This window comes from Mirounga leonina, unplaced genomic scaffold, assembly GCF_011800145.1.
Source record: "Mirounga leonina isolate KUSES-001 unplaced genomic scaffold, KU_Mleo_1.0 Mir_92, whole genome shotgun sequence".
In the NCBI taxonomy this organism is placed as follows: Eukaryota; Metazoa; Chordata; class Mammalia; order Carnivora; family Phocidae; genus Mirounga; species Mirounga leonina.
Genome location: NW_023270852.1, coordinates 488695 through 514618, shown reverse-complemented (window position 1 = coordinate 514618; position 25924 = coordinate 488695). Strand labels below are relative to the sequence as shown.

The following is a 25924-nucleotide window of genomic DNA, read 5'->3' as shown; positions in this document are numbered from 1 at the left end:
GGGTTCAGACAAGAAGAGACATAGGAATTCAGTGAAGGGAGAGATTGTCAGGGAAGGCTTCCTGGAGGAGGTGGTACCTAAGCTGGTCTTAGATGCAGTGACAGGCTTTTGAGAGGTGGAGAAGAGAAGCTAGTCAGTATGCAGGTTGCTTGGGGTGGTGAGGTGAGATTATGCAAAGGTCTGGAGGTGAGATTATTTGCCCAGAGGGGATTCAGATCTGGCCTGAGCCAAGGATTTATGTAGGAGAAAGCTTGAAAGTGGGCTCAGTGGTGAAAGCTTGGATGGGATCTTTGTCCCAGGCCTGGGGCAGCCACGAAAGGTCTGTCAACAGGAGTGGAGGTGAGTTAAGTGGGCCTTTGCTGTCACCGTAGGGCTGATCTTTGAAGACGGGGACTGTGTGGCACCAGCTGAGTGTCCCTGTGAATTCCATGGGACCCTGTACCCGACTGGCTCTGTGGTGAAAGAAGACTGCAATGCCTGGTCTGTGTCCACAGCTGGGGGGTGGGGCAGTGGTGATTTCCAGGGTTTTCCATCAGGGCTGCCCATCTGGGGTCTGGGAGCCCTGGGGACGTGGGGGCACTCACTCAGCATCTCTAAGTCCCAGGAGATCTCATTTGAGCTAACCCTCGGAGGTAGAGGAAATCTCTACCACCCATTGGAAAGACGGGAAGACTGAGGGCAGGGGACAGGAGCTCTGTGGACCCTGCAATCCTCCAGCCTAGGCCTGGGGAAGTGAGCCCTGCCTCCTTGGTCTCTGTGTTTCAGCACATGCACTGCAGGCAAGTGGGCGTGCAGCACAGCTCTCTGCCCAGGTATGTCGGATCCCCGCCTCACACTCTACCCCCTTCCTCTAGTCTCACAGCTTTTTGGGGCAGGAAATTCTGGGGACCAGGCCTGCAGTTCCCAGCTTGACCCACTTTGTTTCCTCAGAGCCGCTTTGCCTGGTTTAGGGATTGCTCCAGCCCCTGTCAGGAAGGGCTTTTATGGGGGGGGGGGTCTATCTAAGGACCTTCCTGAGCTTGGGGAGCTTGGACGGAGACTGGTCTCCAAGCTCAGGCCCTGGTCTCCTGGCAGGGGGAGATGCCCAGGGCAGGGCTGTGTCTCCTTTCAGATGGGCTGGGGAGGGGGGGGCAGGGCTGCTTCTCCCCAGTGACCAGAGCCTCTAAAAGGGGGCCAGGGCTCCAAACACTGCCCGAACTCCTGAGGACAGGGTGCTGTCTCTTCCTCATGCTCAGAGCCTGCAGGGCAGAGGCCATCCCCGTGGGGCAGCTCCCATGTGTCAGCCACTTTTCTCTGCTCCGCAGCCGAGTGTTCAGTGACTGGCGACATCCATTTCACGACCTTTGACGGCCGCCGGTACACGTTCCCTGCCACGTGTCAGTACATCCTGGCCAAGAGCCGCTCCTCCGGCACCTTCACAGTGACGCTGCAGAATGCCCCATGTGGCCTGGTAAGGGCTGGGGACCTCAGGCCCAACCCAGCCAGCCACCCCTGCTCCCTGCCTCTTAGAGAGGCTGAGGGATGCGGGACAGGGCCCCAGGGTTTCCACAGCCCCTTCACCCTGATGTTTATTCTTTTGGGGCAGAGTCAGGGGACAGGAGACTAGGTTCTGTCTCTAGAACATCTGCTAGCTGACAGGCACTTCCCTTTTCTGGGCCTCAGTGTTTATTTAAAAAAATCTCTAAAATGGGTCTAATTCAACTTAATCTTTTCTGCTTCCTTGGATTGTACCTTCAACATCTCTGTATTCATTTGTTCATTTATTTATTCATTCAGCAAATACTGAACATCTGTTTGTGCCAGAAGCTAGGTCTTGGAGACTGGGATGAATTGGATCTGGCTCTGCCCTCTTAGGCCTTGTAGTTTGGTAGGTGAGGCAGATAAGTGACCCCATAATCCACTATGTTATCGCAGCTGGGACAATATGGACATTACAAGGTAGGTCTCCATGGAGGAGCTTTTCCTTGTTGTTGCTTTACCTGGATGTCAGGTGGGAGGAGGGGTGGATCCGGAAAGACTTCCTAGAGGAGGTGATCCCTGGGCTGTGTCAGCCACTTGTGAATGTAACTGAGAAAATGGCCAACTTGCTGGTCTGGGGTAGTTTTGAGTTTCTCTCTCAGTGACTGCATTTTTCCCTGAGCCAACCATACTGAGCTGACCCCATAAGCCCTGGTCTGGGCTAAACTCAAGCTCCTTCCTGCACAATAGAGCAGGGATTCACACCCATAGCCAGGGCAGCCACCCCCAATCCCACCTCCCTGCCTGCTTTTCTCTCCCAGTGATGTCAGTGGGTAAGCAGACATCGCTTAGTGGTGCCCCTCCCTGGCCCTGGGGACCTAGGCTGGGCGGTGGACGAGGGAAAGGGCTGTGCTTTCTTCCTTTTGAGGCTTGAGTGACCCCCTCCCTTCTTTCTGCCAGAGAATGGCCTGGATCTGCCCTTGGCTGCTCTCTGAATCAGAAGAATACTTGTCCTCAAAAGCCAGGTTACTCTTATCCTGAGGGTGGCAAAAGAAAAGGCAAAGCAGACATACACTGCCCAGTGGGAATCCTTCCCATTTACAAAGTTCTAGAGTCTTAGAATACCTGGGGCTATGGGACCTTGGAGGTCTCTTACCAGCCCCCTCTCTACCATATTCTGGATGGTGGCCAGCCAACCTCGGCCTGAGGTAACCTGCTTCACTGCTGAACAGTGCCTCTTGATAGCACTTTCCTTTTACCGTGAGCCAGGTCTCCTCCTTGTGACTTCATCCACGCTGATGAGCCAGTAGAAGGCCAGCCCTCTGCCGGCTCTCTGCAGGGCACAGTGAGGGCTACACAGATGAGTCAGATCCTGGTCCTAGCCACCAGGAGCTCACAGCCCAGTGAGGGAATCAGTCATGTCCTCAGGTCAGGTGCTTCACTATGAGATACAAGAGCAGTGCTGTCAGAGGGGAGCTCTGTGGAGGAAGAAATATTCCTACAGGTCAGAAGAAAGGATCAGGGAAAGCCTCATGGCAGAGGTGGCATTTGAGCTGAATGACCTAAAAAGTGGGCCTAAAAAGATAAATAGAAATAAGATATGTATATTTGAGGATGGGGAGGAAGGGGAGTCCAGGAGGATCAGGTCATATGAAAGAAAGCAATGAGGTTGGAATGTTCTAGAATACATTAAGGCAGATGCAGAAGGACTTGGCAACTGGCTGACTGATAAGGTGCAGGGTGTGTGGGAGAGAAGCAGGAGGAGTCAAAGATGAAGCTGTGACTTCAGTCCTGGGTGAACACAAGGGGGTAGGGTGAGGATGTTAACAGAGAGGATGATGATGATGAAGTATTTGCACAGTACTTTGAACTTTGACTAATCACATTTGCATAGGACATCTAGTTTAAGGTTCAAAATACCCCCATGTAGTAGTCATTATTATTCTCCCCAGTTAAAATATGATAAGACAGGCCTATAGAGGCTTGGGGTGTTCCTGATAACTCCCAGCCAGCAGGAGGAGGAGCTGAGCCAGACCCAAGGTTGGAAGTCCAGAAAGCCTGTCACAACCTCTTAATACACCCACCCCAAAATCAGGGTAGTGTTTACAGCCTTTGAAGTATTTTTTCAAGTAGACCTTATTTCTCAGAGTAGCTTTAGATTTTACAGAAAAATGCAAAGATAGTACATAGAGTTCCCATATACCCCACACCTAATTTCTCCTATTATTAACATCATACATTGGTATGGTACATTTGCTACAAATAACGAACCAATATTTGTACATTAACTAAAGTCTGCACTTTACTCATATTTCCTTATTTATTTTTTTAACCTAATATCATTTTTCTCTGTTCCAACATACCACATTACATTTAGTCATCACGTCTCCTAGGCTTTTCCTTGCTGTTGCACTTTCTTTCTTTCTTTTCTTTGTGTGTGTGTGTGTGTGTGTGTGTGTGTGTTTGCAAGAGGGAAGGAGAGAGAGTACATACCCATGAGCCAGGGGCAGGGGCAGAGGGAGAGAGAGAGAGAGAGAGAGAAAATCTTAAGCAGACTCCATGCCAGCGTGGAGCCCCATGTGGGGCTTGATGTCACCACCCTGAGATGATGACCTGAGGAGAAATCAAGAGTTGGATGCCCAACCAGCTGAGCCTAGGTGCCCCCTTGCTGTTACAGTTTCTAAGACTTTATTTATGATGATCTTGAAAGTTTTGAGGAGTACTGGTCAGATATTTTGTAGGATGCCCCTCTACTGGAACTTGTGTGATGTTTTCCTCATGGTTAGAGTGGTGTTATGGATTTTGGGAGGAAGATAAGAAGTAAATTGCTATTTTCATCACATCTTATCAAGGGTGCATATACCAACATGGTTTATCACTGTTGAGGTTGACCTTGGTCATCTGGCTGAGGTAGTGTCTGTCACTTTCTCCACTGTAAAGCTACCCCTCTTTTCCTCCCTTACCATACTGTTCTTTTTGGAAGGAAGTCGTTATGTTCAGCCCACACTTAAAGAGTGGGAAGTTATGCTCCCTCTGCTTGAAGACAGAGAATCTACATACATCATTTGGAATTTTTCTGCACAGGAGATTTGTCTTTTTTCCTTCACATATTTTCTTTCAGTCATTTATTTATGTCAGCATGGACCCAGGGATATTTATTTTATACTTTGGGTAGAAGCCAATACTTCCTTATTTATTTTGTGATTCAAATGTTTCTGACTTGACCATCCCTCAAGTCTTTCAGTTGGCTCTTGGGTCCCTTTGGCATACCCCCATTGTTGTGTGTCTGTGTGTGTATGTGTGTGTACTGCCTTAATTTATGGTCCTACAAGATGCACCAGGCTCATCTTGCATATTTCCTGTTCCATTCCTAGAATCAGCCATTTCTGAAAAAAATATTATCAGATGCTCTGGGCTCTTTTTATTGGAGAATGGTTTTAGAAACCAAGATCTGGGGTACTGGGTGTGCTCAATTGCTACTGGGTATCATTTCTTTTAGACCCTCTCAGCTGACAAAAAAAGGAAATAATATGTATAACCTATGAATATCCTTGTATAGCCAATGTATATACACATATAGCTCTCTATATGTGTGCTAAACAGGAGTTCATATTGATGTTCCAACTCTCATCCATTACCACAAGGGTCATTCTAGCCTCTCCCCTTGCTTATCTGTAAACACCCACCCCGACAGTGAGAAATCTGGTTTCCACCATCCACTATCCATGTATCTAATTGTTCAATTCCCATATACATGTATAGAAGTACCAGAATTATTAACTTATACCCATGGGAAAGAACTTTATCAACTAGAGTACAGTGCTTATGCACAGTTCCTTTTGCCTTTAGTCTTACAAACTCCACTTATTTCCAAAGTTACTTCGGTCAACACCTTCAGTGAGTTTGTTTTATATATTTGTAATACAGTTAGATTCTTTTGTCACAGTCTGCATTCCATCCTGGGACCCTCTGGCCTCCTACATGATTTTTTTTTTTAATTGTACACATTAGGGTTCACTCTTTATGCTGTAAAGTTCTCTGGGCTGTGACAAATGCAACCTCCCAAGTATTCCATGCCCTTTTGTTATCTGTATCAAACCAGGCAGGACCAACCAACTATTGTTGTATCTCTATTCCTGAAGGAGAGAACTGAGGTGTAGAGAAGTTTAATGAAGTCTTTAAAGTCTCAGCTTTCAAGCGCCTGCGTGGCTCGGTTGTTAAGCCTCTGCTTTCGGCTCAGGTCATGGTCCCAGGGTCCTGGGATCGAGCCCCACATTGGGCTCCCTGCTCGGCGGGAAGCCTGCTTCTCCCTCTCCCACTACCCCTGCTTGTGTTCCCTCTCTTGCTGTGTCTCTCTCTGTCAAATAAAATCTTTAAAAAGAAAAAAAGTCTCAGCTTTCAGTGACATCAAGACTTGAACCTAAGACTTTGACTAAAGGATGCAGGCTTTCTTCCTGCACCAATGACATGTCCAGAGGGGACCAGAGTATGAGTGGGTTTGACAAAGGTGATGTTTTAGACACAGTGCTTTTGAGCTGTTTCAGGGATTTTAAGTCTCCTTGGGAAGGAACTTGGAAGGTCGCAGCTTATTGTACAATGCCTTTCTGAAAAGTTTCAAGCTCTAATCCTTTCCTCATTTCACTGTTCAATTATATCACTTTCAGGTTATACTTTCTCTGGCTGTCTTTGGACTTAGGATAAAGTCCAAGGATTTTACAAAGCTCTGCCTAAGCTGGCCCCTGCCTACTTCTTGAACCTTATCTTAAACCACTTTGCTCACTGGCCTTCTGGTCATTTTTTACGTGCTTGGATGCATTAAATGCCTTCCTGTGTCGGGGAATTTTGTACAGATTGTTCACTATACCTGGATGTCCCTCTCCTTGCCTTTTCTCTTTGCCCAGCTACCTTCTATGGATCCTTCAGATCTCAGCTCACCTGTCACGTTTTCCTGTGCCTCAGTCTTCTGATCTGCACAATAGGGTTGTTGGTAATACTTACTAAATAGGATTGCTATGAGAATTGAGTGAATACATGTAAAAAAATTAGAATAGTACCTGAACATAGTAACTATATTAAACTTAGCTGTTATTATAATAAATATAGCATTATTAAAAGTTTTGTTATGATTTTTACATTATCGTTATCTTTCCCTAGGATGGCCTTTCCTACTTCTGCAGACTAAGTCTTGTTCCTTCACTATATGCTTTCCTAGCACCCTACAGCTATTTGTAGCACTGATCCCAATAATAATTTAAAAGCCAACTTTGTAATTACTTGTTGAATGTCTGTGTCCCAAACAAGTATGTACTCTCTATGAATATATCTGTCATGTTCATCACTGTATGGTTGTGTGGATATTTCCTTGTGGAAGGGAAGTAGGAATGGGCCTGATGTCTACTCCCCATTTCAGAGATGAGAACCTGAGGCCTGGATAGTATTAGCTCATTTCCTGCCTGCCTATGAGTGGAGCTTGGTATCCTGCAGGATGTGACACATGAAAAGAGCTATATAAATACCTATAAAAGGATGAAATTAAAGTCCTATATTGTACTTGAATGGGGAGGCCAGAGTTTCTGAGGCTAGACTCTGGGCTGTCCAGGGGGTCTCTCTCTGCTCTGTGTCATAGACGGTCTAAGAGCTGACTATCTTTTTATTTGCATTATCCCAGCTCTGCCACTAACTTTCTCCAATCGGAGCCTCTGCCTTCCTATTCCCAGATGAGGCATTTGTTTAGAGGACTCCTAATATCTTTTGGGGGCTCTGTCTCAGCCTGCCCCTGACCTCAAACTGCACTAGAATCCCTGCTCCTGGGGGTTCTGTTGGGACCAGCAAGACAGACTGACTATGCCGCATTTGTCTTCCTCTTTCTCCAGAACCAGGATGGAGTCTGTGTCCAGTCAGTATCAGTGATTCTGCATCAGGACCCTCGGAGGCAGGTGACCCTGACCCAAGCGGGGGATGTCCTTCTGTTTGACCAGTACAAGGTCACCCCACCCTACACAGATGGTACGGCTTTGGAGGGCGAGAGCTAGCTGGGAGCTAGCTGCCCAGGCCTCTTCTTCCAGGCACTGCCTCTGGCCAAAGGCACTGCCACATGGGCAAGAGCTCACATTCTCTAATGCTGGGTCAATCAGGCCAGAGGGGCACCTTGGTCCCAGGAACGTGGACTCTGGACTTGCAAGATGGTCTTTGTCCCCATCCCAACATGACAATAGGCTTTACAGTAGCATGATGGCTTCTCCTAACATGAGGATATGAATGGGGCTGTTTTCCATCCCTATTCTAATTTTTTTTTTAAGATTTTATTTATTTGAGAGAAGAGAATGAGAGAGAGAGAGCGTGCTTGAGCACACACGCATGGGGGGGGTAGGGACAGAAGGGGAGGGAGGGGCAGAGGGAGAGGGAGAAGCAGACTCCCTACTGAGCAGGGAGCCCTACAGATGGTTCAGTACCAGGACGCCAAGACATGACCTGAGCCAAAGGCAGACGCTTAACCGACTGAGCCACCTAGGCGCCCCTATTTGTTTTTTAATTACTTATTATCCTGTCTGATTCCGCAAGGTATCTGTGGTATCTTGTCGGAAGCACATCTAACAAAAATGGCAAAATTGTTAAGAAATAAAAGTGCCAGAGAAAATGATAAAGAAAAAAAAAAAAAGAATAAGGGTTCAAGACTGAGAGGAGAGGGGATGCAGGGGATATAAAGAGACCAAAGAAATGCAAGTCACAAAAAGTGAAAAATTCATTACATTTGACTCTAAAAATTTTAAATTGCTACAATTAAATCTAAAATCATATTGTGAGCTTCCTGATGATCACTGAAAAATGGGTAGTTACAGAATTCTCCTTTGCTACAGAAGGAAATATTATCAGTTCCTTATGGAGGCAAAACTTTAACTGGCACTTGACGTTCAAAACAAAACAACAACAACATCTTAGCCAGGGCTGCCATGGTGTTATCCCCGAGTCCTGATTGCATCCCTGAACGGGATTTCCTAAAGGGTTCCCAAGCCAACCCCTTGGCAGGGCTTCACCCGGCGTGAAGGCTGGTCTGGCTGGGTATGGGGGTCGGCGAGGGCCATGCAGGTGGTGGCGGGGGGTGGGGTGCATGTTGGCAGAACTTCCCACATCCCTATTGTGGTTCTGTGCCCAGACGCCTTTGAGATCTGGAGGCTGTCCTCCATGTTCCTGCGGGTGAAGACCAACGTGGGCGTGCGGGTGCTCTATGACCGCCAAGGACTGCGGCTCTACCTGCAGGTGGACCAGCGATGGGCAGAGGACACTGTGGGCCTCTGTGGCACCTTCAATGGCAACACACAGGATGACTTCCTGTACGTGCTCCTGCCCTGGAAACAGAGGAGGGGGGTGGGTCCCTAAAGGCCGAGTACCCGGAGCTTCTTCTTGAAAACATCTCTCTGAAACTTCCTTGGTCTCTCACTGGGCCACACATGCACCATTGATTACTTATTCCTCTACATTTAAATCAAAGCATATTTCTTTAGGGCCATGCGTCACAGTTTTCTTTTTGCTGAAGACTCACCTGGGGAGCTTGTTAAAATGCTGACTCCTGGGTTTTACTTCTCATGTATCTGATTTGCACTGGGGCCCAAGAATCCTGTTTTTAATAAGTAACCACTGCGATTCGAGGATAAGAGATCTATGGACCATACCTTGAGAAATACTGTTTATAATGAGGTCTTAAAATTCGTAGACCTTAGGCTGGGTTTGATTTGGTTCATGGTTTTCTTTGTTTTAATTGACTGTGAACCCTTTAGATGAGTGTAAGCCCCCAGTGAGCCAATGATGCGCAGACTCTTTCTTTCTATCCCACCAGGCCAGTCTAAGCCATATATCTTTCCTGCCTGGTACTTGAGGGTTGCAATGTGAGCCTCCCCACCTTCAGGGAAAGGCTGTTTCCCAGGGACTGACAGAGAATTGAAAGACTGTCTGGGTATGGATACAGTTTAGGAACTTGGGAGGGGATAAGAGTCAGACTTTCCAGAAAGGAGAATAAAGAGTTGATCTTGAAGGTGAAAGGTTCTGGCCAGTTTTTCAAGTTATATGCATTATGCGATATAGAAGTAAAGGAGAGGCTTTCTTCAGCCAGAAATAAGAATTCAGATTCGTTCAGAAAAATGAGTCAGAAGAAACTGAGGCTTTTAAATGCATGCACATTTAAAAATGTAGCATTCTACTCTGTCTTGCCTGGTGGGGCTGATGTTAAGGCTGCTTGCCACCCTCCTAAAAGTGAACTCTGCGCAGAAAAGTTGCTGTGCATAACTTGAGGGCTCTCACTGCTCAGGAGCAGTAACGTGGGTGTGGTGAGTGCCAGGCAGAACCTGTCCCACCCCTGCACATTATGATCTCTCCCATCTACCATCTTCTCGGGTTTGGTGACTCTTGGAGACTGGCGATATCTAGGAAACATGCTTTTCCCCCTTTCTTCCTTTGTTGCCCCTTGTATGACTATTTCCTACCTAGAGGGAAAAGGAGGGCAAAAGAGCTTTCAGGAACTGCTCATGGAGAAGGGAGGAGGAAGTCTTAATCCGGTGAAGTTTGGTTCACATGGTGTCCCCGTTTCTCTCTTTCTGACATGAAGAGCTGGGGGGTGGGTGGTGAAGATCGTGTAGTAGGTGGCCCCAAGCCAGTTTTGAGTCCCTTTAGAGCCTGTTAAATATGTGTGTGTGTGTGTGTGCGCACATGTGTACATCCATAATTGTATGTGTTTGTATGCGACCGTGTAGACTCCCTTGGCTGTTTGCATGTCTGGCATCTGTTTGTGCTCTGGCTGTATGCTGTACATACATGGATCTGAGTCCACATGTGACTGTGCTGTGCCATGATTGCAGGTCCCCAGTGGGTGTGCCTGAGAGCACCCCACAACTCTTTGGCAACTCTTGGAAAACGCTGTCTGCCTGCTCCCCACTGGTCTCTGGCTCCCCGCTGGACCCCTGCGACCTGCACTTGCAAGCAGGTGAGGTGGGGGGAGAGGGAGAGGGGGAGTGGGGTGCGGTGGGGCTGGTTTGAGAGGGATGAGATGAGACCTCTGGGCCTGAGGAGGCTGGGCAGGTTGGGCAGACGTGCAGAGAGGGGGCCGTAGTTCCCTTCTGGGAAGGGTCAGGCAGACAGAAACTTCAGGCTCTACCACTGCCGTGTAGACACACCTTTGAACTGGCTCCCCGGTCTCAAGGCAAAAGTCTAAGCCCTCACAATGGCCCCACCAGGCCCTACACACTCTGCCCATCTCCCTTGCCCCCCCAACTCTGCTGCAGCCACACAGGCCTCCTTGCTGTTCTTCCTACACAGCGAGGTGTGCTCTCTGCACCAGGCCTTTAGACTTGTCATTCCCTCCACCTGGAATGCTCTTCCCTCACTAAACACAGGCCTTACTCCCTCACCTCTTTCAACTTTTTGTTCAGACTTCATCTTCCCACAGAGGCCTTCCGGACCACCTGGTTTAAAATTGCAGTTGGCCCTCCCACCCCACCTCCAATGCCTGTCCTTCCTCCTTCTCTCTCTCGGAGGTCTGCACCTTCTGCTTTGCCACAGAAGTTGTTTAGGGGCAGTCTCCTCAACCGTGGAGTGTAAGCTCCACGACGGCAGGATTTTTGTCTGTTTTGTTCACTCCTGTGTCTCCTTCCAGCATGTGGATCATGTCCCGCGCAAGGTGGACTGTATTGCACGAATGCTCTACATGCACACGCGCACTCGCTCTCCTTCAGTCATTTACACCCATGCCTGCGGCCAGCCGCAGTCACAGCCAGACTTAGCAAACCATACCAGCCGTGCGCTCTGGTACCTGCTCACATCCTTCCTATACACACACACTCCCACCCGCCTTCTCACGCCGACAACCCCCTGAACTGTGGGGGGGGGGGGCAGGAAGAGCGTGGGGCCCGGGACACCAGGCAGACCAGATCCCTGCTCCCTGCCCCCGTTCCTCCTGTCTCCAGCCTCCTATGCAGTGCAGTCCTGCAGTGTGCTCACCGGGGAGCTGTTTGCGCCCTGCTCCGCGTACCTGAGCCCCGTGCCCTACTTTGAGCAGTGCCGCCAGGACGCCTGCCGCTGTGGGCAGCCCTGCCTGTGTGCCGCGCTGGCCCACTATGCCCACCTGTGCCGGCGCCACGGGCTCCCCGTTGACTTCCGCGCCCACCTGCCGGCCTGTGGTGAGTGCCCCACGCGGGCGCGCCCCCATGAGGGTGGCTGGAGGAGCCTGAGCTCCAGGCCTGAGTGTCCGCCTGCCCCCCTTGCCGCCGAACACCCCCGCCTCACCCCTCTTCTGTGCTCTCCATCCCCTTGGCCAGCCGGGCCTGACACTCAGGACGTGTGGCTCATGACCGCTTCTCTGTGACCCTCACCTCCAGCCCATCTCCAAGTCCTGTCTGGCCTGTCGATGGGAGATTGAAATTCACCCACTTGTCACCACCTCCACGGCCACCACCCCGGTCAGAGCTTCCCAGTAGGCCTCCCCACGGCCTCTTTTTGAGCCTTCTCGAGATCACTGGCTCCCATCACCCTCAGTGCACATGTGGCTCAGTGGGCATGAGCTGGCTCCTGCTCACCCCCCCACAGCTGGGCCACACTCCTCCCCATGTCTCAGTTGTCTCTGGGCCCCCAGCCCTAGCCCAGGGCCCCACTCGCAGTAAGCTCTTAACAAATGTTTGTTGACGAAATGGAAAGACTGTCCCGAGAGTCAGGAGACCTGTGTTCTATGCCAGCCTTGCAGGTTATTGCTGTGTGTCCCTGAGAGGCCCTGCCCCTCTCTTGAGTCAGAGTCTCCAGAGGTGATTGGACAGGACCAGTGGTTTATAACCCCGACTGCACATTAGAGTCAACATAGGAGCTTTAAAAAAAAAAAAGCACATATCTGTGCCTCATTCAGTATCAATGAAAACAACATGTCTGGCCATGGGGGCGGGCATCAGCATTTTTAAATGGAGACTGATGTGTAGCCTGGGTGAGAACAACTGAGCTTGACAGTCTGGCTCTGGCAGGGTGCAGGAGACCCCAAGGGAGCGGGATGCTGGCCAGATGAGGAGAGGGAAGCCTGGAGTCTTTGGACAGAGGGCCCCAAGAGGCTGCTAAATGGGGCACAGTTGATCTTCACAGCCCATGTGTGTTATAGACGTGGAAGTGAGAGGGATGGCAGTGTGTGTGATACCCACCTGTGCGTGTGCTTGTGTCTGTGTGTGAGTGATGGGCCGGATGCAGGGCTGTCAGCGAGGGGTGACCTTTACCCTCCCCCAATATCACTACCTAAGGGGAACGCCCTGCAGAGAAAAAGAAACACCAATGGCAGGGTCCAGATTGGACTTGGAAAGGGGGGCCCACCCCTGCCACTCTGCCATTGTAGTGTAGTGGGAGGAAGTGGGACTCTGAAGTCAGACCTGGGTTCAAATCCCAAGGCTGACCTTGACCTGCCGTGTGACCTCGAACAAGTATCTTCTCTGGTTCTCGGTTCTCCTCATCAGGATGATGACCCCACCCCCACACGGTTGTGGGGATGAGGGAGACAAAGCACACAGTTTCATTCCCACTACAGCACTGTCCTGTGAGGCCACCAAGGAGTATAGCCCCTGTGTGGCCCTGTGTGGACAAACCTGCCAGGACCTGGCCAACCCTGTGGCCTGTGGGGCTGGTGGCAGCAGTGACCTCAGTGGGGACGAGTGTGTAGAAGGCTGTACCTGCCCACCGGACACCTATCTGGACACCCAGGCTGACCTCTGTGTCCCTAGGTGAGTGGGCTAACTTGACCTCTGTCTGGGAGGAGGGCCGGGGGGAGGCTGAGCGTCTCCAGGGCATCTGAGGCTGGGGAGGCTGGCTGCACCTCTCATGTCCCTGCTTCATCTCATAGTCACAGGGCAGAGCTTGATGGGTGACTGGGTGGATGGGTTTCTTTCCCTGGGCCCCCCTCTCAGGTCTTTTTCCTGAGCTCCAGCTCCTTAGACCTAGAACTCCAGCCTGGCTTCCCCATGAGACAGAATAACAGACCCACAGAGACAGCTTCTCTCCCTTTATCTCCCCTTTCCTTCCACAAATATTTATTGACCTCCTAGTATGTTCTAGACAATTCTAGGCTCTGGAAATTCAGCAACAAACAAAACAGGATCCTGCCCTCATGGAGCTCACGTTCTTGTGCCAAGACAGATTAATAAATAAACCGATGCTTAAAGGGTCTGGTGGTAACAAGGTCTAAACAGGCAGGGAGGGGTTACTGTTATGTCACATGAGGTGAGCACTGAAAGAAGGCCTTTCTGCTGAGTTGACATGTGAGCAAAGATGGGGGAAGTGAGGGATGAGGGCTCCAGGCCGAGGGGACAGGGGTGGCCCCGAGGCTGGCTGTGGCATGATCTCAGTGTGGCTGGAGGCAGAGGTGGGAAGCGGTGACCCCACAGGATCCCAGGGCTGACCGGCAAACTGTAGGATCCTCCTTTGAGATCCCCACCCCTTGTGGTTCAGTATCGCCAACAAAGGGGTCTCTGAGGTTTATATGGGGGGGAGTGGTTGAAGAGGGAGAAGGTGACTGAGAAACACAGGGGTCGGATGAGTTCAGACATCCCTTCCAGCCCTCAGCTGGTCTGCTTCAAGCCCTGCACTTGGCCAGGACTGGCAGGGGCTGTGGGAGGTGTGTGAAGAGGAAAGAGTCTGTGCCCTCAGTGGACCTACAAGGAGGAGCCGAAAGACAGCACCAGGGACCCTTTGAGGAATAGATGAGATGACGTATTTGGAGGGCCTAGCCCAGTGTTCAAAACGTTTAACAACGGGCATGGTGTGGACGCTGATGCTGGGTGTGAATGAGCAGGATGAGAATACCCTTCCTGCGTCCATGTCTGACACAGCCCGGGCTCAGGAAGTGTGGCCCTGTTCTTACACCCTCTCTTTTCCCCAGCCCAAGGGAGGTTGGCTTTGGGTGGACAGAGACCAGTGAAGGTGGATGGCCCTGACCTCTGTCCTTGGTGCCAGTCTGGCTTCCCCACTCCTTGGAGATGTGTCACCTGTCACAGCAGACGCCATTACTTGTCTCTGCGTCCTTATGCCCCTGGCTGCCCCAGCTCCTGAGTCGGCTCACTTTTCTCTGTTCCTGGGTTCTACAGGAACCAGTGCTCCTGCCACTTTCAAGGAATGGACTATCCCCCTGGAGACAGCGACATTCCATCTCTGGGCCACTGGTGAGCCCCCTGATAGCAGCGTTAGTGTCCTCTCCTTAAATGGAAGTTGCTGACTGAAGAAAATACAGCCAAGCAGATCTTTCCACGAAGCAATGCTCACCTGCCGCCTCTGTGCAGGGGGCCAGGGACAGAGTGGGGATGTCTGTCTGAACCCTGAGTTCTGCACTGACTGAGTCAGCTAATCCCAGTGCACCCCTCCCCCCCCAACAGCCACTGCAAAGATGGAGTCATGAGCTGTGATAGCAGAGCGCCAGGTAAGGTGGAAGGTGAGGGATTCTTCTGGGGGCTCCTCCACGGTAGTGGGGTTATGGAGAGGAGACTGGGGAGCTTGAGGACAGATCGGGAGGGGAAAGCCCGGCCACGTCTTACCCCACACCGAGCCTTCTTGGGAAAGGCTCCAGTTTGGAGGGTGGCATACAGAGTCCTGGCCCAACCTCAGCCCCACCCTAGCAGCTGTCCCTCCTGCTTCTCAAGAAGGGGAGGCTGAGACTGTCTCCTTCAGCGGCAGCCAGCAGAGGTGTTTGGACTGTCCCTTGACCTCCCCTGGGTCCTGGGTTTCCTTGGTCTGAGCGCTTGGTTGTCTGCTAAGGCTGACTCTCTGCCCAGTCACGTGTTAGACTTGGGGGTCACAGAGATGGGAAGGACAGCCTGGGTCTTTGAGGCTGTCCCAGGCAATAGAGATGGGGGTAGGGTGGTGTGGGTCAGCCTGTGAGGGATGTGGAGGTGGTAGAGCAGAGGACGGGAGCAGGAGGGCGAGGAGGACCACTAAGGACGGGGATTGGCACAGAGGGGTGAGAGAATAATCATACAGCAGGTGGCAAAGAGCGGGGCCTCCAGAGTCTGGCAGCCCTGAGTTCAAATCTTGTCTAGTGCTTGCAAGCTGTGCAGCCTTGGGTAACTCACTTCACCTCTCTGACCCTTCGCTTCCCCTTTTGTTTATGACCTAGAATTCTGTGATTTTCTTTTTTTGTTGTTGTTGCTTCCGTCTTCAGATTGCTTCTTCTTTGGGACTTTTATCTCCTCTTCTGTGGCTATGCTTTTCTCTCTGTTCCTTCCTAAGCTGGGCATGGAACTCACCTCCCCTTTATTGATTTCCCTAAAAAAGATCAGTCACACAAGGTGTAAGTGTGCACAGCTGACTTGACGGAAGGCTCAGGGAGAGAGGGAGTTTATGTCCTGGAAATATAGGCAATGAGGAACTGACTTCCCTGTTGCTAAAAGTCCTCTGGCCACCCTGCCACACTGCATCGCTATCCTCTTTCTGGCTCTTCTCCTGGTCTCTTTGGGGGCACTTCCTCTCACAGAAGTGACTTCTTTCTGTTATCTGGGAAATGGGAGATGGTAATACCTCACAGAGCTGTTGCCGGATTCAGTAAGAAAATGCAGGTGAAGTGCTGGGAACAGTCTCCGGTGGAGAGGACATGGTACTCTTGGTGCTGGTAGAGGTGGTGGTTGTCTTGGGTGACAGCCCACCACCCTCCCTCCCTCTACGATGTGCATCTGGGACCCCCAAGGAATGCCCCTGAAAGCATCACAGCCCCCTCTCTCCCTGCATCCTCCAGCTGTTGGTCCCCGGGGCTCCCTGGCCACCCCTGGTCAGCCAGGAGCCCACCCCCAGGCCCACGTGTTCCAAACATCCTGCTGAGTGCCCAAGCTCCTGTCAGCAGGCACCCTCTTCTCCCCCAGCCACTGCCTGCCCCGTGGGCCAGGTCTTCGTGAACTGCAGTGACCTGCACACCGACCCCGAGCTGAGCAGAGAGAGGACATGTGAGCAGCAGCTGCTGAACCTGAGCGTGCCAGCCCACGGCCCCTGCCTCTCAGGCTGTGCCTGTCCCCCAGGGTAAGTATCCACCATGCACGGCCCCCTCTCCTGATGGCGGGCAGAGCCAGGGACCGCAGGACAGAGGGAGGGGCAGGGAATTCCTCACACAGCCATGGAGGGAAGCATCCGCCCAGGGCTGGCCAGTGATCACGGAATGGCCAGCATGGAATCTGAGAAAGAACAGTGGTGTGGGGATCCAACCCGGAGTGGATTCTCCCTGGCTCTGCTTCTTACCATCGTGTGACCTGGGACAAGGAAAAGGCCTAAGCTCTCCAAGGCTCAGTTTTTCATCTACAAGATGGGGGTAGTAATAACAATGCCTACCGCCTCACCAGGTTGTCATGGGGAATACATGAGCTACTGAAGTGAAAGCACTGAGTGGGGTGTGTGGCCTGCTCCAGAGGCCCAGTGGGGTGAAGCCCATGGGAGAAACACCATGCTCCACCTCTCAGCGCCTTTCCCTGCAGAGGTCTGACCGGAACCCTCAGGTGGAGGGCTGGGGCCCCTGGAATACTCCAAAAAGCAAGGCCCCACCCAGCGGAAATAGTCTCCCTCCCAGGTGCCGGAGACGCCACATGGGCTGAGTTTGGTGGCTGTGCCTTGTGGGTGTGCTGTATGCTGAGGTGGCTGCTGGGGCTCAGCCCCCTGCTTTGCCAATTCTCATTCCTGACTCTGCTTTTACTTCATGTCTGGGCTAAGAGCTTGGGTGCCTGATCCCATGACCTGGCAGCCCAGGGCTGTGGCCTTCAGCCGGACCCGAGATCAGTAGTCAGCTGGGGCTTCTGGCCCAGGCCTGGCAGTCGAGGGAAGGGAGGGGGGGTCAGGGTGGGAAGGGGAGGGAAGAGTCAGTGAGAGCTTTACTGTTTATAAAACAGCTTGATGTTATCACCCCCTTCAGTCGCAGAGCCTCCCTGGGAGAAAGGAAGGAAGGATCATTACTCTCATTTTGCAGACGAAGAAACTGAGGCCAAGGGCAGAGTGGAGGGAAGTAGGCGGCCCAGGAGCCATGACTCAAACCCAGCTCTGCTGACTCCAGATCCTGCCCTTAGGCCAGAGTGTGCCAGCTCCGTGAGGCCAGGGGCTGGTTCCCTAGACAGAGGTCATCACGTGCGTGAGGAACTTCCCCTTCCCAGGCAAGAGTGCCCACAGGAGACCGCTGTGAGGTCTCAAGAGCCCGCACAGTATCCTAGGCCCAGCTGGCGGGGTGCGGACAATACCTGCTGCCACGTAGACCCCAGAGCAGCCTGGGAGGGAGAGCCAGGGCCTCTGGGGTCAGGAACTGAGGCTCACTCACTGCCAACCATGGTGGCAAGGCCACAGAGGCCAGGTGGAACTGGGAGAGCTGGGCTCAGTCGTGCCAGTGACCCGTCCTGTGACTTCTCTGAACGTGGCCACATCTGTACAAGGGCCAGTGACTCTGGGAGGGGCTTGGGAATGAAGGATTCAGTGACATCCCTCTCATGACAGTGCTTTGTGGTCTCCAGCTATACTCCTCAAACATTAGTGTGCACATGAGTCATCAGGGAGCTGACCCTGATTCAGGAAGTCTGGGGCCGGGGCACCTGAAACTCTGCATATCTAGCAACCTCCCAGGAGATCCCGATGCTGCTCATCTGGCGACCACAATTTGAACAGCAGGGTTCTAAAACATTATCCAACAGTAGGGATTAGTTTAACTCAGATCGAAAAACCAGCATGGGGTTCCCTTTTCAATCCCCAGGTTCCAAAGGGATGGATAGAATGTGAAGATTTTTTTCTTTTTTTTTTTTTTTATTCATGAAAGTCAGAGAGAGAGAGAGAGGCAGAGGCAGAGGGAGAGAAGCAGGCTCTGCACTGAGCAGGGAGCCCGATGCAGGACTCGATCCAGGGACTCCAGGATCATGACCTGAGCCGAAGGCAGACGCTTAACCATCTGAGCCACCCAGGCGCCCCATAGAATGTGAAGATTTCTAATGGACTGGGTGACCTATGACAAGTTACGTGGCCACTTGGGCATCAGTTTTCTTGTCCGTAAGGTGCTGCTGGTTGGTTGTTGGCCAAGTCTGAGTCGGGCAGCACCTGAACCCACTTCCTCTGCTCCAGGCCTTTTAAGGATCAGTTCAGGTCCTGGAGCTGCTCTAAGAACATCCACAGTCCAGAGGGCTGGGGGGAGGGGGCAAGCCCCCAGCCACCTGAATGTTTGTCGCTGGCTATGGGATATCAGACAAACCACTTCCTTTTTCTGAGCCTGGATTCCTCATCTGTGAATTGAGGGTAGTAATGCCACCTTGCGGGGCTCTTACTAGATTTGAAAGAGGCAGTGGCTGCAAGGAGCCCGGCCCGGGGTAGTAAGAGCTCCATAAAGGCTCGTTCCCCTCCCTTACCTCTTGGGTATTTGCTACAGTGGCTCGTATGCTGTGTCAAATGCCCTGTGAGGAGTTTACATTCCACAGGGGCTTGCAAAGGGAAATTATTGGAGCCTCAAAGGCATTTCCTGCCATTCTGGAATGTCCTCTTGGGAGCTGGGATAGGGCTTCCAAAGATGCCCCCTATCCTAACAACCCCTGCATGGGGCCCTCTGGGCCCCGGAGCCCCATACCCTTCTCCATGGCGTTGACAAGAATCTCTGGGTGCTGTGTATGGATCCAAAGGACCCGGAGCCACTGCAGGAGCCACGAGGGCTCTTTGTGCCACTCTAGATTTCTTTGCATCTGGCTGCTGAGCCAAGGGCCCTGGGGCCACTAAGCAGTATAGTACAGTGGTTGTAAGCACAGACTCCGGAGTCAGGCTTGAATCTTGATTCCACCACTTACTAGGTGAGTTAATTAACTTCCTTGAATCTCAGTTTCCTCATTTGTAAACTGGCCCAGAGTAAGCACTCCGTGTGAGCGGACAAGCATTGTCTTCCTCATTTGGGTGCCATGTATTTGCAGATGTCCTCTGAGGGGACCCTAAAGTGAAAGGATCCCTTAACAGGTCAGGAGAGGATGCTCCACAGACTGAGAGCACCTTGAGGACAGAGGCCAAAGCTTCTCTCTGTGGTGGGCGCACAGCAGGTGCTCAGGGACGCAAGCAGGTCTCCATAGGGCCAGGAGGGAGCAGGGAATGGTGGGCAGCAGGGAAGACCCCTCAGGAGGTGGCAAGAGACAAGGCCTGGGCTGAAGGTTGAAGGCATGAGCCAGCCCACTTGTGGTGTCCGATGCAATTATGGGTAGAGGAGGGACAAGAAACCAGTATTTATTGTGTATCTACTAGGCTCTAGGCAGTGTGCTCAGGTCTGTAATGAAATTCTTGTAATGACCTTGAAGAAGGCATAATTACCCCTGTTTTACACATGAAAAAACAGGGGCTTAGGAAGGTTAAGTGGCTTCAGGGAAAACAGTGAATTAAACACATGCTTTTTTTTTCCCTGCTTCCTCCCACAATGAAATGCTGGTAATAGAGTTAAATAAAAAAACAACAAAACAAAACAAAACAAAAAAAAAACCCCTGTAAGTCCCCAGGGACTAAGAGAACCGGCATGCAAATGACAGTGGCACAAGATGGGTCAATAGTTCTTGAAGAACGAACAAGGGTGGATGTGTGGAAACTAACCTTGCAGAGCAGCTGTTGACCGCTGATGCTTGCAGAGGAGGAGGCCAAGGAGAAACAACCTATGTTGTGTTGACAGCTTCAGGGACAGGAGGCTCCAGGCATCTCAGAAGGTGGGGTGGTGGGAGGGAGACAGGAGGATGTCCCACACAACTCTGTGTAAGGAGCCATCAACCCCCCAGGCCTCCTCCCCCATGCCCTGGGGTCACACAACTGCCCTAACCCCATCCAGCAGGAGAAAGGTGGTTAAAGTTTCTGCAGAAACCACGTCAGAGACTTTGATCTCAGGAGAACCAGGAGGGATGAGATGCAGAGTGAAGACAGGGAGAGTAAATGAAAGCTTAGTGGGACCCCAGCCCTCTTCCCCAGCTTGGTTCCCACAATAGTGGCATTGAAGCTTCTGCCTCCCAGGCTGGAGATGAAGAGGATTCTTCTCTTGAAAATGGGCTGGGCCAAGAGAAAAAAAAAATCTACAGAAGGTGACATTTTAGGGGTTCCCCCAACAAAATGGTGGCTCCCCTTAATTATGCAGCTTCTAGTCAACTTTTGGTTCCTCACTGCTTTTTTCCCTTTAAAATTTTTTTAAAAGTGAGGCATAATTTATAAACAGTAAAATGGGGACGCCTGGGTGGCTCAGTTGTTAAGCCTCTGCCTTCGGCTCAGGTCATGATCCCCAGGGTCCTGGGATTGAGTCCTGCATCAGGCTCCCTGCTCGGCGGGAACCCTGCTTCTCCCTCTCCCTCTCCCCCTGCTGTGTTCCTGCTCTCACTATCTCTCTCTCTGTCAAATAAATAAAATCTTAAAAAAAAAAAAAAACCAACCACAGTAAAATGTATAGATTCTAAGCATACAGTTCGCTAAGCTTTGACAAATTTAAATGCTCATGTATAGGTACCAGTGAAAGGTACTCATTGTCATATCTCATTATTATTTTAACTGGTAATTTAACTGGTAATTTTCCCTAATGACAATGAGTACTTTTTCATGTGTTTTTTGGCCATTTGTATATCTTCCTTTGTGGAGTGTCCCTTCAAGTCTTTTGCCCATATCTTATTTGGTTGACTATTTTCTTTAAATTGAATTATAGTTTTTTCCTTATCAAATATATACATTGCAAATATTTTCTCCCTGCCTGTGGTTCGCCTATTTATTTACTTAATGTATCTTAATAAGCCTAAAAACTTCTGATGAGCATAAGTTTTAAATTTTGATTGCATCTAACCTATCATTTTTTTCCCTTTATAATCAGTTTTCTCCATGTCCTCAGTAGTTGCAGCTCCAAGGTTGTAAAGACATTCTCTGATGTTTTCCTCTAGAAGCTTTAAAATTTTGGCTTTTACATTGGATCTATAATCTATCTGAAATGATTCTATATTGTAGAATGGAGTCAAATTTCATTTTATTTTTTTCTGATGGATATCCTGTGGTTTTAGCCCAATTTTAATAATAGGCTTTTCTCTCCCTATTGAGTTGCTCTGGTCCCTTTGTTTAAAAAAATCAATTGACTTTATAAATGTGGGTCTATTTCAGGACTCTCTATTCTGTACCATTAATCTCTTTGTCTATCTTTAGACCAGTATCACACAGTCTTGATTTCTGAAGCTTTATAAGAAGTCTTGAAATCAGAAGGTGATTGTGCTCCAACTTTGTTCTTTTTCAGGATTTTTGGGACACTTTTAGGTCCATGTAAATTTAGGGAATTTCTACAGAAAACCCCTTGGGATTTTAATTGGTTTTGTGTTGAATCTAGAAGTCAGTTTGGTGAGAACTGACATCTTCACACTACTGTGTTCCCCCAATGCATAAATATGGCATTTTTTCACTTATTGGGTCTTCTTTAATTTCTCTCAGCAGTGTTTCATACTTTTCATGGAAAGGTTTTGCACATATGTCATTGAATTTATTCATAGGTATTTGATGTCTTGGCTGTCCATTCCATCCAAGTTGTCAAATTTATTGGCTTTACATCATAAAAGTATTTATTTTCCTTTTAATATCTGTAGAGTCTGCAATGATGTTTTCTCTTTTCTCCTGATATTTTGAGTCTTTTCTCTTTTTCTTACTATCCAGTCTAGGCAGGGGGTTGTCAGTGTTATTGATGTTTTCAAAGACCATACTCTGGTTCCATTGATTTTTTTTCCTATGGGTTTCTGTTTTCTATTTCACTGATTTCTGCTCTTACCTTTATTATTTTCTTCTTACTACTTACTTTGGTTTTAACTTGCTGTTATATTTCTGGTTCAGATCTTTTATTTTAATCCTTTGTTATTTCTAATATAAGCATTTAAAGCTATAAATTTCTCTGTAAGCTCTGCTTTAGCTCACTCTACAAATTTTGATACCATGTGTTTTCATTATTTTTGTTGTAATCTTTTCTAATTTCCTTTGTGATTTCTTCTTTGACCCATGAGTTATTTAGAAATGTTACTAGAGGGGCGTCTGGGTGGCTCAGTTGGTTAGGCATCTGCCTTTGGCCCAGGGTCCTGGGATCGAGCTCCACATCAGGCTCTCTGCTCAGCAGGGAGCCTGCTTCTCCCTCTCCCTGTCTGCTGCTCTTCCTACTTGTGCTCTCTCTTTCTCTGTCAAATAAATAAATAAAATCTTAAAAAAAAAAGAAATGTTACTAGATTTTGAAATATTTGGAGATTTTCCCTATACTTGTTTGTTCCTGATTTCTTTTTTTTTTTTTAGATTTATTTATTTATTTGAGAGAGAGAGAGAGGAGCAGGAGGGGCAGAGGGAGAGGGAGAGAGAGAATCTCAAGCAGACTCTGCTGAGCATGGAGCCCAACACAGGGCTTGATCTCACGACCCTGAGATCATGACCTGAACCAAAACCAAGAGTTGGATGCTTAACCAACAGGAGTGGAGTATTGAGATCTCTAACTATAATTGTGGATTTGTTTCTTTCTCCTTTTAGTTTCTATGAGTTTTTGCTTCTGTTTTTAAGCTCTGTTACTTGGTGCATGTCCATTTAGGATTGTTGTGTTCTCTTGATAAATGGGCTCTTTTGCTGTCATGAAATATCCCTCCTAATTCTGCTAATGCTAAATGGCTTGAAGTCTACTTTGATGTTAATAAAGCCACTCCATCTTTCTTATAACTGGTGTTTGCATGGTATTTTTTCCTATAATTTTACTTTTAACTTATCTGTGCCTTTATATTTCAATTGTGTCTTTTGTAAACAGAATGCAGTTGGGTTTTGCTTTTTTAGCCAATGTTACAGTTTCTACCTTTTTAATTGAAGAGTTTGTACATTTGGATTTAATGTAATTGGATTGGATTTACTGCTACCATCTTATTATTTGTTATCTGTTTGTCCTATTGGGTTTTCTGGTTTTTTTTTTTTTTTTTTTTGGTCTTTTCTGCCTTTTGGGGGGTTATTTTTTAATATTCTATTTTATTTCCTTTATTTCATTTTGACTATATATCGTGGCATTTTGTGGTTTTTCTAGAGATTACAATCTGTATCTTTCATTTATCAGTCTACCAAGAATTAATATTTTACCACTTTCTGTAGAACACTTGTACCAGTATCTTTCATTTACTTACTTCTTGTCCTTTGCACCATTATTCTCATACATTTTACTTCTACGTATTTTATAAAACTCACAATTCATTGACATTAACCTTGCTCTAAATGCCCAGTTATCTTTTAGAGAAATTAAGAAGCAATTTCTAGAATTATTTATCAACATATTTTCCATTTTTAGAACTCTTTATTCCTTCATGTGAATCTGAGTTTCCATCTTCCTGAAAAACTTACTTGAACATCTCTTTCTTTTTTTGAGAGAGAGAGAGGGCGCGCATATGAGCAGGGTGGGGGGAAGGGCAGAGGGAGAGAGAGAATCTTAAGCAGGTTCCATGTCCAGTGCAGAGCCCAACGAGGGGTTCGATCTCAGGACGCTGAGATAATGACCGGAGCCGAAATCAGGAGTCAGACCCCTAACCAACTGAGTCACCTAGGCATCCCTAACATTTCTTTTTAATGCAGGTCTATTGGTTGCTCTTGGAGGGCCAATGCCCATGTTCATTATCTGTTTATTAAAAGTGCCCAAACGGCAACTGGCATCCTGGCCGGCTGAGGGGGATGTGGCTGGTAGAGCTGAGCCTTACTTCCTGATGGATGGCAGAGGCTTCTGAGGTGGGCCAAGTCTTTGGTTTTTCCAGTTACCAAGGTACCTCTGAGCCCCACTGGGCAGCAGGATGGTAGGTGTGTACATTGTCAGTTACTTCTGGAGGAAATGCTGAGAGCCACCCTACAGTATCCATGTGGATGCAGGGTTCTCTATAGACGGCAGATAAGGGAAGCGTGCTGGCTTGACCACCTGCTTGCTGTGTCCCTACAGCTTACTCAGACATGGGGACGCATGTTTCCTGCCAGAGGATTGCCCGTGCACTTGGAAGGGGAAGGAGTATTTCCCTGGGGACCAGGTCATGTCTCCCTGCCACACCTGGTAAGTGAGGGTACCATTCAGGCTCTGCCTTTTGGCAGGGATGAGGATGGATGCGAAAAGCATGATGGTGAGCGCCGTTTAGCATTCCCCCTTCCACCATGTTCACACCCATGTTGTGTGTTTGTGTGCCATACAGGGATGTGTGTATATATATAAGGGTATGCAAAGATAGAAATCTGGGGGATGTTTTTGTAAACATTTACACGAATGTGATTTTGTGACCTCCAGGCTTCCATTGGAGGTCAATGGTGTTTGTGACCCCTAGCCCAGGGGCACATAGTGGGCACTGTGTAGGCAGTGGCTCTGGTGTGGGTATTCCGAGTGTGTGTGGCGTGGGCCCTGTGAGCTGCTCTGGGCCCATGTGTTTCAGTGTCTGCCAGTGGGGCTCGTTCCAGTGCACACTCCACCCCTGTGCTTCCACCTGCACGGCCTATGGTGACCGGCACTACCGCACGTTCGATGGGCTCCCGTTCGACTTCGTGGGGTCGTGCAAAGTGCACCTGGTCAAGGTGAGCTCCTGGATGCGTCTGCCCAGCTGGCTGTATGGGGACCCGGGGCAGCTGAAGCTGAGGACCTGTCCGGCGCGGCGATGTTCTAGACTCCAGTCTGATGCAGAATTGGGCGGGTGGAGGGATCTAAGCCTGGGGGTGGGGCAGGGCTATCTGGAGACTGAAAGAAGTGCTGTGGAGCAGGCTCAGGGCTAGACAGAGCTCACCAGTCATATAATACCCCACTGCTTGGCCACTCACCATTATAGCCTTGCCCTGTTGGGTCCCAAGGGTCTTCTTGTCTGTAATAAGAACTCATGGTTTTTGAGCTTTTATTGTATGCCTGGTGGTCTGCTGAGCCAATTTCATGGATTACTTTGCCTAATTCTCACAGCAACATTATGAAGTAGAGTTTACTGACCCCATGTTATAGATGCAGCAACTTAGGCTTAGGGGAGTTAGGTGTCTTGGCTGAGGTCACACCATTGGCCAGTGGCAGAGCTGGTGTCAAGTTTGAACCAAGAAATCTGACAGGAGATTTAATGTGTGAAAGCTGTCAGCTCCTGCGAAGGAAAAAGGATGGTGGTGTGGGGTGGGGGGCACAGTAGAGGCAGGATCCTCTCCAGAAAGAGAAAAGGGGTACGAAGAGGGCAGGTGGGAGAGTGCCAGAGGCACACCCAAGGGACTTTTTAATTTATTTTTATTTTTTTTTATTTTTTAAAGATTTTATTTATTTATTTGAGACAGAGAGAATGAGAGAAAGAGAGAGAGCACATGAGAGGGGGGAGGGTCAGAGGGAGAAGCAGATTCCCTGCTGAGCAGGGAGCCTGATGTGGGACTCGATCCCGGGACTCCAGGATCATGACCTGAGCCGAAGGCAGTCGCTTAACCAACTGAGCCACCCAGGCGCCCAACCCAAGGGACTTTGATTTTGCTAAGGACCTGTCCCATTATATAATAG

General features: G+C 49.4%; 1 protein-coding gene across 1 annotated transcript in view; it reads left to right on the top strand.

Annotated features, from left to right (window-relative positions):
* The window catches only part of OTOG (otogelin), an 86673-nt gene that overhangs the window by 12604 nt on the left and 48145 nt on the right, over nucleotides 1–25924 (top strand). The window contains 13 exon segments of the mRNA XM_034995092.1: nucleotides 372–480; nucleotides 766–812; nucleotides 1305–1450; nucleotides 7332–7464; nucleotides 8612–8789; nucleotides 10308–10432; nucleotides 11412–11624; nucleotides 13001–13193; nucleotides 14553–14627; nucleotides 14838–14881; nucleotides 16314–16467; nucleotides 24368–24475; nucleotides 24846–24984. Coding sequence (XP_034850983.1) covers nucleotides 372–480; nucleotides 766–812; nucleotides 1305–1450; nucleotides 7332–7464; nucleotides 8612–8789; nucleotides 10308–10432; nucleotides 11412–11624; nucleotides 13001–13193; nucleotides 14553–14627; nucleotides 14838–14881; nucleotides 16314–16467; nucleotides 24368–24475; nucleotides 24846–24984 — 1664 coding nt within the window.